Genomic DNA, 13,636 nt, shown 5'->3' on the forward strand with positions numbered 1-13,636 from the left:
GTTCTCTCCTGAAGTTTGTTTCGTCCGGAGGTCTTCAGCTGCTCCTGGAGATCTTCAACTCGGGCATCCTGGAGCCCAAAGACCAGGAGTCCTGGACCGTGGTGAGACAGCGTGGTCTCAATACAAGAGTTTAGATTTCAGTCCCAGCTTCTCAATGCAGTGAAGAATAAAGAATGAAATGAATACTTCACATTTTCATATGGAACTGTGTTGTTGACTTCTCTGTGTTTGCTCTGCAGTGGCTGCTCGACTGCCTGGCCTGCCTGCTGAAGCTCATCTGCCAGTTTGCGGTGGACCCTGCGGACTTGGACCTGGCCTACCACGACGTCTTCTCCTGGTCCGGCCTCGCAGACAGCCAGCGGAAACGGGCGTGGCCGGGCAAGTCCCGCAAGTCCACGGTCGACCACGGGAAAGGTCTGCACATCCCTCGGCTGACGGAGGTAAGCACGGCAGCGGCTGGAGCAGCAAAGCGAATCTGAAGTGTTGTTATCGATCATGCGCTGATGTGTGTGTTGGTTTGCAGGTGTTCCTCAGCCTCGTGCAAGGCACCAACCTCATCCAGCGCCTGATCAACGTGGCCTACACCTACGACAACCTCGCACACAGGTGACACTCATTGTAAAGAAAAGTACGGGATGTTTGCAAAGTGGCGTTGAAATACTAACATCCCTACTTCCTGTCTGCGGTGTAGAGTTCTGAAGGCTCAGTCTGACCACAGGTCGAGACACGAAGGTGAGAGATTCTTCTTCTACACGATGTTCACACAGGAAGTCAACTCATTTCTCACATAGAGGAACCTTCAGGACTTGGCTGCAGGTCTGTTATTGACCCTGTGTTTCCCGGCAGTGACTCACTACTCCATGTGGCTGCTGGTGAGCTGGGCCCACTGCTCCTCCCTGGTGAAGTCCAGCCTGGCCGACAGCGACCACCTCCACGACTGGCTGAAGAAACTCACCCTGCTGGTGCCCGAGGTGAGCCACCAAAACGCCCACAAGCCCCAAGACGTCAAACGTGGAATCAATCCTGTTATTAATACGTCACAAATATCTGCTACTGGTGGACAGGCTAGCTGGTTCCCTTTGTTTCCAGTCTTTATGCTAAGCTAAACAAATCGGCTGCCAGAAAGTGAATGAGCGTTTCTCACCTTTTCTCTTAAACCAGACATTTTATGTATGATTTTGGAGCATTACATTTAATAAGGTATAACGAGTGCATTCAATCTTACAGTGTCAGGGATGAAAGTCGATTGATACAACAGAAAACTGACGGCAACAACAAGATTAAAATTAGAACCTGGCTGATCTTACAACGCAGATATGAGGGAGTAAAATATGTCAAATATCTATATCAGCTGATACATATATTTAAATACAATTTTCAGTTATTCCTAACATGTGATTATAAAACCTTTATGACAAAGAATGGATATGAGGCCCTGATATTTTACAGTTTAACTCTTTAAACCAAATATATTGAACTTTGATCAGGAAAATAAAATAGTTTTGATGTAAAAGATAAAGCAGACATTTTACATCCTGTGAAGTAAAACCTAATCAGCTGATGTGTATTGGCCAGCTGATGAACGGGTCTGGCCCTCATTGAGATGCCTGAACGTTGCGTCTCTGTTCAACATCAAAGGAAAACGAGATCAAGTCCTAATTCAAAGTCTCCACATCGTCACGTGATCTCAAAGGATCTGAACACCAGAGAAGAAAAGTCCAGGAGAGAAACCGGCACTTTAAAGTTACAGGAACAAAACATCATCATGTGTCATCTTCACTGACTGGATGAGTTCCTCCCCTCTGTGTTCATCGGGTTATTGTGTAATTTGTTCATTGTTGTTGTTGTTGTTGTTGTCGTCAGCCGGCAGTGAGACACGAGGCGTGTAACGGCCTCTACAAGCTGTCTCTGTCGGGACTGGAGGGAGGAGAGTCCATCAACAGATCCTTCCTGCTGCTCGCCGCCTCCACGCTGCTCAAGTTCCTGCCTGACGCACAGGCCCTCAAACCGCTGAGGGTGAGTCTCACACACACACAGACACACACACACACACACACACACAGACACACACACCTGTAGACACACACACACCTGCTCATAGAAGGAACCCTTTCCATAGAAAGGACAGGGTTCCCACGGTACCTGGAAACCATGGAAAACATGGAATACATTTTTTCATTTTCCAGGTTTGGAAAAGTCACGGAAACTGAGCAAAAGTGAACACTTACATGGAAATTGAAACAGTTGTCCTGGAAAATTTGATTGGATGATGTGTAAAATAGTAATAAAACGAAACTATTGAGCAAATTGAGGATTATTGAGGAAAGAGGGAGGAGGAAGAGAAGAGGGGAGAAGATGAAAGAGGAGAAGAAGAGAGGAGGATAAGAGAGTAGAGGATGACAGAGGAAAAGGGAGAAAAGTGGAGAGGAGTTGAGAAGAGTAGGAAGAGAAGACAGGAGCGGACACGAAAGGGGAGGTGTGGAGAGAAGAGGACAGGATGAGATAGGAGAGGAGTGAAAGAGAGAACATATATCAATCCCAGTGCTCATGTGTCTCAAAGTTCCAGTTCAATAAATTGTTGTTCATCTACAGCTTGCATGATATTTTACACTTTCATGCATTGATATTATCAACAAGACATAATCTCTAAGCATTTACAATGTAGACCTGACTGGCACATCTTTTAAATCAAGTAAGTAGTCAGGTGTCCTAGGGGGTTGTGTGTGTGAGGGGAAGGGGGGGCGGAAAGCTTCAGGGGCCTATAGATCATCACTTAATATGGTACCTGGAAAATCAGGAGGTAGCGTGGAATTTTTTTTCAAGGCAAGCGTGGGAACCCTGAAGGAGACGTGTCTGCGAGCCACACTCTGTGCCAGGAGTCCTCAGGGACGATGACCCGACTGGATTTGATCTTTGCTGCAGTGAACTCAAGTGTCTGTGAGACATGGTCCATGTGCTGGGATCAAAGCTCCGAGACGCTGGGATCAAAGCTCCGAGACGCTGGGACACACCGGCTGCAGACGGATGCTGTTTGAATCGTTATGACCCTGAGAACGTTTTGTTCCGTTGCTTCCATTTCACTCGTTCAGTTTCGGAACTGTCGTGGCAATTTCTACAATCCCCACTACCAACGAAGAAACGAGTCTCAAAAACTCTTACAGTATCGTCACCTTTAATGCTCGAGCATGGTGCACACCGCAGGGTTTAGTTTGTAATATGCACCCAGATAGAAAACAGTTCACTGTCTTTATACATTTGGCTAACCACTCCCATACTGGAGGGGGTGTGTTAAACAGTCAAAGGTTGAGATCCTTTGATCACTTGAGTCGAGGGCACGACTAGTCGAGGGCAATCAAGGCAATATGCATTTAGTGGCTACAGGAAACGCAGCATGATCAAAGAGAGGAATCAGCAATAAACATTTAGTGTCGAGAGAAAATTAAGGTTACAGTGGCTATGGTAATCAGGTCAATACACATTCAATAGTACAGGAGGCAGCATGATAAAGGTTACATTAACATAGAGAAAACCAGGTTACTGTGTCTAGCGATTCAATCATGATCAAACAGACGGGAAATACATGATTATAATGGTCAACTGTTATATTTCCCTTACACAACCTTTCACACCTGATATCTGGTTCAGACTAAACTGAAAAGCTAACGAGGTGTGAAAGCGTCTCCAGCTGGATGTTTATGACTTAGCTTCGTGTTATTAGGACGCTGCAATAAACAAGAGTGTGATTGTAACGTGTCCTGCAGGTGGAGGACTACGAAGAGGAGCCTCTGTTGAGGACGGGCTGTAAAGAATATTTCTGGCTGCTCTGCAAACTCATCGACAACATCCACGTGAAAGACGCCAGCCAGGTGCGTTCCTGTCAGCGGCTCCATGTGTGATTGGTTTGCAGTGTTGATGTTTCATGGATCTGTTGCTAGCGTTGGTCTGTTTGAACTCACAGAAGGTCTCTCCCTCTCTGTCGCTGGCCGGCGCCGTGCAGACCACGCTGCTGGACCTGGACGCTCTGGCCCGACACCTCGCCGACTGCATCCGGAGGTCAGACCACCCCGAACTAAACCAGGACCTTCACTGGTTCCAATGAAGCTTTGTGCTGCGGAAAGTTCTCACATCATTTTGTGTTTATTGTGAAACCAACGGTCAAAGTCTGAATTTGGAAGAAAATTTGCATTGGACCCATAAAGGTTCAATCTGAGATGTTGCGATAACAGATTGTAGGAAAACTCGATTTTTCCTGTTTTTGACGACCGCTGGTTTATTTTTATAGTTGTTAGCAAATGAAGTGATTTAAAATAATCTGGATTAACGACCTGACAGGATTTTGTTGGTTGGTTTACAACCTGTGAGACTTTGTTGAGCAGATGTTCAGTTCACGTTATAACTCTTACTGCTCTTTGTGAGACTTCAAATCCAAGGTTGTAGAGAAGAGACATGTTTAATATTCCTCGTGTTCTTCTGCCAGTCGTGAGATCCTGGACCAGCAGGACGGCCTGATCGAGGACGACGGGCTCACCGGCCTCCTGCGGCTCGCCACCAGCGTCCTCAAGCACAAGCCGCCCTTCAAGTTCTCCCGCGAGGGGCAGGAGTTCCTGCGAGATGTCCACAACCTCCTCTTCCTCCTGCCCAGCCTGGCCGACCGCGCCCAGCCCAAGTGCAAATCCCACGCCGCCCGGGCCGCCGCCTACGACCTGCTGGTGGAGACGGTGAAGGGCTCGGTGGAGAACTACCGGCTGCTCCACAACTGGGTGATGTCTCAGCACATGCAGGGTGAGGACACAGGCTGCTGCAGGAGAGAGCAGGAACACATCCTCATCACTATGTGACATCGGAAACGCCATGAATTTCTTTGCTTTTTAATTTGAATATATACACGTCAATGTGATATGTCAATGTGTTAGAAAACACACGCTGTGATTTATTTGGAGTCCTGGTTCTGCCACGTGATCAGTGCGAGTCCAGCAGGTCTCTGCTTGTCCTGTAGGGAGCTGGTCTGCAGGCTACACTCTGTGTCTGAAGTCCTGAAGGACGAGGATCCGACTCAATTTGAGCTTTGAAGCAGTGAAATCTGTCTTCATCCACCAGCCATCGTCCCCTCAGGTGGGATTAATGCTGGAGAGACAGAACAACCGGAGCTGAAACTTTGAACTAGGGGTGCAACGATTAGTCGAAGTCGTCGACAAAAATCGATGACAGGAATAGTCGCCGACGAATTTACTAGTCGATGATTCGTTGGTTACGTCATAACACGTGTTTTTCGTGCCGTGCAGTTGAACTAAACGTCGTTTTACCGGAGGGGCTGATGGAAGCAGCTGAGGAGTGAGCCATCTCGCTTCCTTCCTATCTCTGAAAGTCGCACATGTGCAATAGCGTCAAAAACATGGACCAATGGCGTCCTCCGCTGCAGCAGCATCGCGTTCAGAAAGTAAAAAGTTCCGGAGAACTTCACCCGTAACAGCCCGAAAAAAACTACCTGCAGTATGTGTACAGAGGACCTGCTCTCCATGGAAGCAGGACACACGCATTTGAGGAGGAGTCACGTGTGACATCGTAACGGAGACGATGCGGACTCGCCTCAGATGTCAGATGTTATATAAACACGTTTATTCCTGTGCGCAGGATTCTAGCATCCATTACAAAAATATGGTTTAAACTTTTTATTAACGAGTTTAAAAGCGAAATGTTATCCTATTGCCTGACAAACGTAATTTTTGTTAACAGGAAAAATGAATACTTGATTTTTAATTTATTTGTTTTATTAGCACTTTGCCTGTCCTTGCTTTTAAATGGACAAAAACTTGATTTTTCGTTGCTTTTGTGTCAACAGTTCCCTTATATGCAACAAAGTTTATTTAAAGACATTTTTTTGGAATGAAGTAAAAATCTTTTGTGCCTTTATTTTCAGTCATCACATGCCTCGAACAACCTCAAGCTAAATTTAAAAGCTGTTTGCTAAATGAGAGCAATTGAGAATTTGTGTCATTCATAATCCGATTAGTCGATTCATCGTTTCAATAATCGGTGACTAATCCACTATCAGAATAGTCGTTTGTTGCAGCCCTACTTTGAACCTTGTGTGAACGACAGAGACAACTCACACAAACGCATTCAAGGAAAACACAAACACAAGAGCGTCAACACAACAGAACTCGATCCCACGTGAGAAACCAGCAGAGTAACTTACTGCAGTCGACAACCTGGACGAGCAAGTCGCTGCTTACGTTTCTACGCTCGTCTGTTTGAGGTGTTGCGTCAGGTTTCTGTTTCCAGCTCATCGAACTGGTGTCGGCTCTTCTCATGAAAAGCTCTGGACACATTCGTCCTCTTCTCTGCGTCCGTCCCGTGTTCCAGACGCTCACCTGAATCCTCTGGAGGATCTCTGGCTGGGTTCTGACCTGGACTCAGTTTGACATGTTTTCACCAGAGGGCCGGGGAGGGTCCGGAGCCTCCTCTCTGGTTGTCTGTCTGAAAACATCTATACAGTACGTTGTTAAACCTCGTTCTCCTCCTGCAGCCTCGCACGCCCCGTACAAGTGGGACTACTGGCCCCACGACGACGTCCGGGCCGAGTGTCGCTTCGTGGGTCTGACCAACCTGGGAGCCACCTGCTACCTGGCCTCCACCATCCAGCAGCTCTACATGATCCCTGAGGCCCGGCAGGCCGTCTTCACCGCCAAGGTCAGTGCGTCGGGACACGGAGACAGGAAGCTGCTGCTGCTCCTCAGGAAAATACATCCTTCAAATCCAAGAAAGCATGTAGATCCTCATCGTGTGTGTGTGTGTGTCTGCAGTATGCGGAGGATATCAAACACAAGACCACCCTGCTGGAGCTGCAGAAGATGTTCACGTATCTCATGGTGAGTTTGTTCCTCTGAGGTTTTCTTATCCTCCAACACTTTCTATGTTCAGGGTTTCTGCTGAATGTCTTTGAGTCTGTGGTTGATGATGTGCTGTGTGTGTGATTCTTCCTCTGACACCTGTCCTCGCCCTGTCTGTCCAGGAGAGTGAGAGGAAAGCATACAACCCCCGACCCTTCTGCAAAACCTACACCATGGACAAGCAGCCGCTGAACACCGGGGAGCAGAAGGACATGACGGAGTTCTTCACCGACCTCATCACCAAGATAGAGGAGATGTCGCAGGAGCTGGTAAACGCTTCGTCTTCTTCTTAATGTCAAAATTAATAAAAATGTGTTTCTGTCGTATTTATGAGTCGTCTTGTTTTTCTTGACTCTCAGAAAAACACAGTGAAGACTCTGTTCGGAGGCGTCATCACCAACAACGTGGTTTCTCTGGTGAGTTTGAGATTCACTTGATTTGAGGATCATTGAAATATAAACAATCCAGATTTTGTATTTCTAAAATGAGACGTTTGCTACAGATGTTGTGAGGACCCAAGCTCCGCCTCTTTTTTTAATCTCTTCTTTATCCTGCATCGAGTCTTATTCACCCTTTCATCTGTTTTGGGACGTTTATTATCAGAGTGTGAATCCAAGTGTAGTGCATGTTGAAGTGAAAGTGTTGTGTGTTTGTCTTCAGGACTGTGACCACGTCAGTCAGACGGCCGAGGAGTTCTACACAGTCCGATGTCAAGTAGCAGACATGAAGAACATTTACGTGAGTATTAACACAAACTCTGCTGTGGAGAGATCCAGGTTTTTGTTTCCAGCTCCTCCAGGAACCACGGAGGTGACACGTCTCACACACACACAGGGAACTGAGAAACAATCAGAACATCAGGGTTCGGTGACTTCAGACGTTTTTGAAGCTCCTGCTGTTTCTTCTCACATGAACTCACTCTGACGTTCCACCAGGGGGCCGCAGGAGAAGCTCCAGAGCAACTGACTCTGAGGTTTACACTGACAGCCTCTCTGGAACGGTTCAGGGACATGTCCGGACTTTAGTGCAGCTCTTCAATAGTCAACAGCAAAAGTTCTGAACAGATTCTCTCTGTGGTTGGTTCAGGAATCCCTGGATGAGGTGACCATCAAGGACACGCTGGAGGGCGACAACATGTACACCTGCTCCCAGTGTGGCAAGAAGGTCCGCGCAGAGAAACGGTGAGAAACCTCCTCTGATTGGTTCAGGAGCATCTCAGGAATCAAGCCGCTGGTGTGTTTGAGCTCCTTGAGTTCCCCTCCAGGTCTCCGGTCTGAGCCGCTCTCTGCTCCTCTCCCACAGAGCCTGTTTCAAGAAGCTGCCTCGCATCCTGAGCTTCAACACCATGCGCTACACCTTCAACATGGTGACCATGATGAAGGAGAAGGTCAACACGCACTTTTCATTCCCGCTGCGGCTCGACATGACGCCGTACACGGAGGACTTCCTCATGGGGAAAGGGGAGCGCAAAGAGGGTTGGTCTGCTCACTGAGAATCTGCAGGATTTATTATGGGAAATCTAATATTTGTATTTCTGTTGGAAACCCAGACATCTGCAAACGGCTCCAGATGAAACTGAAGGTGTTGAGCTTGTGTTGGTGCGTCGCAGGTTTCCGGGAGGAGGGCGAGGCGAAGGTCACGGAGAGCTACGAGTACGACCTGATCGGCGTGACGGTGCACACGGGCACGGCCGACGGCGGCCACTACTACAGCTTCATCAGGGACATCGTCAACCCGCACGCCTACAAGAACAACAAGTGGTGAGGGGGGGGGGGGGGACCGGGCGGCACCAGGAGTCCTCTTCAGGTTTCAGTTTGTTCCTCTCCTGCCCGGCTGCTGTGTGTTAACCCAGCGCTCTGCTCGCAGGTACCTGTTCAACGACGCGGAGGTGAAGCCCTTCGACTCGGCCCAGCTGGCGTCCGAGTGCTTCGGAGGAGAGATGACGGTACGAGCTGCTCCCAGGAGAAGACTCCAGGCTCCACCTCTCACCTCCTGATCTCACACACTTCATTTTTATCTTTTCAGACCAAAACCTACGACTCAGTCACTGACAAGTTCATGGATTTCTCCTTTGAGAAGGTGAGGACTTTATAACGTTTATTTAATTCAAGTGAAACCCACCCGGACAGAAGGTGGAGAAGCTAACGATGAACTCTGGATTGTCCTCAGACGCACAGCGCCTACATGCTCTTCTACAAGAGGGTGGACCTGGAGGAGGAGAACGGGAAGGACTTCAACTTCGACGTCTCTCCTGATCTGCTCGAGGTAACTTGATCTAAACGTTGAAATGATTTAAGTCCTTTTTGTTTTCACCCTGAACTCCTCTGACATGTCTGTGTCTCTCAGTGGATCTGGCACGACAACATGCAGTTTCTCCAGGACAAGAACATATTCGAACACACCTACTTCGGGTGAGAATTCAAACGGATGCAAATGAAATCACAATCGATGCCCACACATGGATATCTGCTCACGTACGACTGCACGAGTCTCAGTCTTGTTCTGTCTCTTGTGTTCAGGTTCATGTGGCAGCTGTGCAGCAGCATCCCCAGCACTCTGCCGGACCCCAAGGCCGTGTCCCTCATGACGGCCAAGGTGAGACCACCGGGACAGAGCTCTACCTTCCACACTCGTTTCTGAAGTTAAATTCTGATCAGAATCAGAATCAGAATTCTTTTATTTGCCAGATATGTTTGCACATACAGGAAATTGCCTTGGTGTCATTGGTGCACTCAACATAAAACAACAATATGAAAAACAACAATATATAAGAAATAGAATAAAATAAAATAGAATAAAGTATATACATTGAGCCGGAAGGGGAGTTGGTCCAGTTCCTGTTAATCTGAGGAAGTGAAGATAAATGTCTCATGTGTTATTTAAAAATATTCCGACGACTTTTAACTTTCACTCGTCTCATTTAAACACAAATATCTGAACTTTCTAAACTTAACATTGTCAAAACAGCCTCGGTTCTTTAATGCATTTGAGGGGAATTATCCGTTTTTATTTATTTTTGCCTAATCAACAGTCAGATTTCAACCCAAATGGACAATAACACAGAAAAGACGACACAGCTTGATTGTGTGTCGGTGCAGATCACACACAACATTACATCATGTGACGCAAACTGACGAGAGGAAACGACGCTTTCACCTGTTTTTAGTCGATTGTTTTTTAATTGATTTAAAGTCTCAGTGAAATTGTCTTTAAACTCTATTCATGTCGGTAAAAGTGAATTCTGAGGAAGCGTTTCACTTTTACACTCGAGTTGTTTTGAACACGCGTCTCCGTCGTTCTACTGGAGTAAAGAACGAGTGAAACTTTTCCTTCCTGTGGTTAAAATGAACGACTGCAGAAGGTGAAGGAGGGAAAGAGAAGATTGGTCTGAAATGTGAATTGTCTTTTTCTTTTCCAGCTCAGCACATCATTTGTTCTTGAGACTTTCATTCACTCTAAGGAGAAGGTAAATCAACTTTCATATTATTATTATTATTAACATTATTTAGATTTGTACTGTGAGTTTATGGCTAAAGAGTGGATCCTACCAGCAGGTAGATCTATATCATCTAGAGAGGAGTGACAGGGCGTAGAACGTCACTCAGTAGATGTCCTGCCTCAAATCACACACACCATGTCTGATTGTCTTTATCAGGATCCATGAATTATTCTCTCAGAATCTTATCAGTAAAAATATAAAAACAAATGAAAGAAAACATCCTAACTCACAATGTTAAAGAAATAAAGTCAAGTTCAGGGTAAATCTGTGAAGTAGTTTTTATTAAATCCTGCTGACAAACAAACCTCCTCTTTGGTGGAGGAAACGATTGTCAGATTGTGTGTCTGTATTCATTGTGTGTGTGTGTGTGTGTGTCTGTATTCATTGTGTGTTTATGTTTATGTGTGTGTGTGTGTGTGTCCAGCCCACCATGCTGCAATGGATCGAACTCCTGACCAAACAGTTCAACAACAGCCAGGCCGCCTGCGAGGTTTGTCCACAGCTCTTTTATTTCCCCGCAGTGCAGAAGTGTTTAGTTCCCAGACGCACTGGAAACAAGTTGTGTGTCTCTGTTTCAGTGGTTTTTGGACCGAATGGCTGATGACAACTGGTGGCCGATGCAGATCCTGATCAAGTGCCCCAACCAGATAGTCCGACAGGTGAGTGCAGGTCTGGAAGTCTTGTGGGAACAGACGGCCCCTAACTCTGCACAATCCTGTTCAAATCTCTCTGACATTGATTCTTATGCTCATTGGGACTGAAAGGTCACGACCTCCACACATTAGAGTGAGAGAGTGGGTTAACTTTGTAATTGTAAAGTAAACGATATGATGGTAAAACTCTGTGTTTTTATCAGGTTGTGTTAACTACATACCAACTCTATTGTAACCTAATGTTTCCCCACATCTTCCAGATGTTCCAGAGGTTGTGTATTCACGTCATCCAGAGGCTGCGGCCGGTTCACGCCCACCTCTACCTGCAGCCCGGCATGGAGGACGGGTACGTGGCTCCTGATTGGTCCTTTTCACCAAATGGTTTAAGTTTAATTTGTAATACCATGTTCTTCAAGAAACGGACTTAATGAAGCCGTTTTCAGACATGAACTCTGAGGGTTTCCACACAATCTGGGTCCAGAGAACGTCAGGAGATGATCTGGAGTTCAGTGCAGGTCTATAAACCATAGACGAGCATTTTAAATGATCCGAATTCGACCTTTTAAAGCCTTTTTCTTTTTTTTTAAAACCTCGAACTGTAAATAATTCCACGACTTCAGAGACACATCGGACGTCAGTGTAGTTGTTCCATCAGAGGTGAGCAGCACACCCACCCACAGCTGAGTCTGTGGAGTCTGATGGGGACAGAAACGACTGAAACACACACTCAGCTCAGGGAGAGAGAGAGAGAGACAGAGAGGGAGAGAGAGAGAGAGAGAGGGAACTGTAATTCAGTCTTTGATGGGATCTCAACCTCTTTTCCCCTCTGGTGTCTCAGCTCTGACGACATGGACGGTCCGGTGGAGGACATCGGCAGCCGGTCCTGCGTCACGCGCTTCGTTAAAACCCTCTTGTCCATCATGGAGCACGGAGTCAAGCCCCACAGCAAACACCTGACCGAGTACTTTGCTTTCCTCTACGAGTTCGCCAAGATGGGAGAGGAGGAGGTGAGTGTGTGTGTAGAAAATACTCATCTGAGCAAGAAGAGAAGCTCAAAGGTGACGTGAACGTTCACAAATGAATATCAGCGATGGTGACAGCCAACTGTTGTCCTAGAGTCTTCATGAGCAGATGATGTGATTTGATTTCATCGTCACAGTCGGTTTGAACGAGTTCCTGTTGTGTCCACAGAGTCAGTTTCTGTTGTCACTACAAGCCATTTCCATCATGGTGCACTTCTACATGGGAACCAAAGGCCCCGAGAACGTGAGTTAAAACACTGATTCATTTACAGCTCATCAGTATCTTTGTCTTAATGCTGCTTAATCTTATATTTATTGTTGTGATCATTGAGTATCAAGTCACAAATGATCATGAGGAGGAACAGAGAAGAACCTGATCCCAAACCGATACTAGGACGTCATCATTCCTGTATATTTAACAGTTTAACCTGAAACTTTATTACAGAAATGTGTAATATAGTTAATAAGGGAAAATATATGGAACTACATTCCACTCTTATGAACACCAGATCTCCACATGTCACCTTGTGGGAATTTCTTCAAACAAGGAACAAACGTTGAGTTGGACTTGAAGATGAACTGATTACATTTTGGTGTTCGAAAGGTCAAAGGTCAAGGTCACCGTGACCTCTGAAACCCTTTTTAACCTCGTCAACATGTTGTCTGAAGAGCTTCTTGTGAGGATCCTTCAAATTTGGATCAAAGGTTCAATTAGACTCAAGATTTGAGAACTTTCTGTTAAGATGTAGAACCTGCACTGGTTGTACTGGTCAGTGATTCCAGTTCCCAGGTGAAATGCAGCAGAGTAGATCAGTGGAGCTCTTGAACAGAACATGACGAGTGTGCGCTCCTCAGCCTCAGGTGGAGGTGTTGTCAGAGGAGGAGGGAGAGGAGGAGGACGAGGAGGAGGACATCTTGTCTCTGGCGGAGGAGAAGTATCGTCCTGCCGCTCTGGAGAAGATGATCGCCCTCATCGCCCTGCTGGTGGAGCAGTCCCGGTCCGAGAGGTACGAGACCCGCTGGGAACTTTGAAGCTTAGTTCTGTGAGCGAGTGAAGCTGATGCTGTCGGTTCTGTGTGCAGACATCTGACTCTGTCTCAGAGCGACATGGCGGCGCTGACCGGAGGGAAAGGCTTCCCCTTCCTCTTCCAGCACATCAGAGACGGAATCAACATCAGACAAACCTGCAACCTCATCTTCAGCCTCTGTCGCTATAACAACCGCCTGGCCGAGCATGTAGGTGTATCACACACACACACACACACACACACACACACACACACACACACACACACACACACACACACACACACACACACATTTTCTCAATATCTACATGTCTTCTTAAATCTGCTTTGGCTCTTACTTACATCCTGATATGATGATGTGTTTCATATCATTTTTTAAGGTGAATCTCAGCTTTGTCTAAACTTTGCTCAAATTTGACCCAAAGAATCGTTTTGAGAGATATTTTAAGAGATGTGGGTTTTTAGAAATCCTTCAAATCTCTGTTGTGATGCTTGTGGTTATTAATCTGATTGTTTCCTGTGCAGATCGTGTCGATGCTCTTCA

At 46.5% G+C, this 13,636-nt stretch overlaps 1 protein-coding gene across 1 annotated transcript in view; it reads left to right on the plus strand.

Moving 5' to 3' along the window:
- Window positions 1-13,636, plus strand: part of usp34 (ubiquitin specific peptidase 34) — a 71,457-nt gene that overhangs the window by 43,106 nt on the left and 14,715 nt on the right. The window contains exons 32-62 of the mRNA XM_061083532.1: window positions 15-101; window positions 240-440; window positions 524-606; window positions 692-732; window positions 847-971; window positions 1,864-2,016; window positions 3,762-3,866; window positions 3,998-4,053; window positions 4,478-4,782; window positions 6,527-6,690; window positions 6,804-6,869; window positions 7,013-7,159; window positions 7,250-7,306; window positions 7,551-7,628; window positions 7,977-8,071; window positions 8,193-8,365; window positions 8,500-8,650; window positions 8,757-8,835; window positions 8,916-8,969; window positions 9,060-9,155; window positions 9,237-9,301; window positions 9,410-9,485; window positions 10,309-10,356; window positions 10,814-10,879; window positions 10,968-11,048; window positions 11,303-11,388; window positions 11,881-12,049; window positions 12,234-12,308; window positions 12,920-13,071; window positions 13,147-13,300; window positions 13,618-13,636. The exon at window positions 13,618-13,636 is cut by the window's right edge and continues 26 nt beyond it. Of these exons, the coding sequence (XP_060939515.1) occupies window positions 15-101; window positions 240-440; window positions 524-606; window positions 692-732; window positions 847-971; window positions 1,864-2,016; window positions 3,762-3,866; window positions 3,998-4,053; window positions 4,478-4,782; window positions 6,527-6,690; window positions 6,804-6,869; window positions 7,013-7,159; window positions 7,250-7,306; window positions 7,551-7,628; window positions 7,977-8,071; window positions 8,193-8,365; window positions 8,500-8,650; window positions 8,757-8,835; window positions 8,916-8,969; window positions 9,060-9,155; window positions 9,237-9,301; window positions 9,410-9,485; window positions 10,309-10,356; window positions 10,814-10,879; window positions 10,968-11,048; window positions 11,303-11,388; window positions 11,881-12,049; window positions 12,234-12,308; window positions 12,920-13,071; window positions 13,147-13,300; window positions 13,618-13,636 (3,307 nt within the window). The remainder of the gene's footprint in view (window positions 1-14; window positions 102-239; window positions 441-523; window positions 607-691; window positions 733-846; window positions 972-1,863; window positions 2,017-3,761; window positions 3,867-3,997; window positions 4,054-4,477; window positions 4,783-6,526; window positions 6,691-6,803; window positions 6,870-7,012; window positions 7,160-7,249; window positions 7,307-7,550; window positions 7,629-7,976; window positions 8,072-8,192; window positions 8,366-8,499; window positions 8,651-8,756; window positions 8,836-8,915; window positions 8,970-9,059; window positions 9,156-9,236; window positions 9,302-9,409; window positions 9,486-10,308; window positions 10,357-10,813; window positions 10,880-10,967; window positions 11,049-11,302; window positions 11,389-11,880; window positions 12,050-12,233; window positions 12,309-12,919; window positions 13,072-13,146; window positions 13,301-13,617) is intronic.

Source organism: Limanda limanda, chromosome 2 (assembly GCF_963576545.1).
Source record: "Limanda limanda chromosome 2, fLimLim1.1, whole genome shotgun sequence".
In the NCBI taxonomy this organism is placed as follows: domain Eukaryota; kingdom Metazoa; phylum Chordata; class Actinopteri; order Pleuronectiformes; family Pleuronectidae; genus Limanda; species Limanda limanda.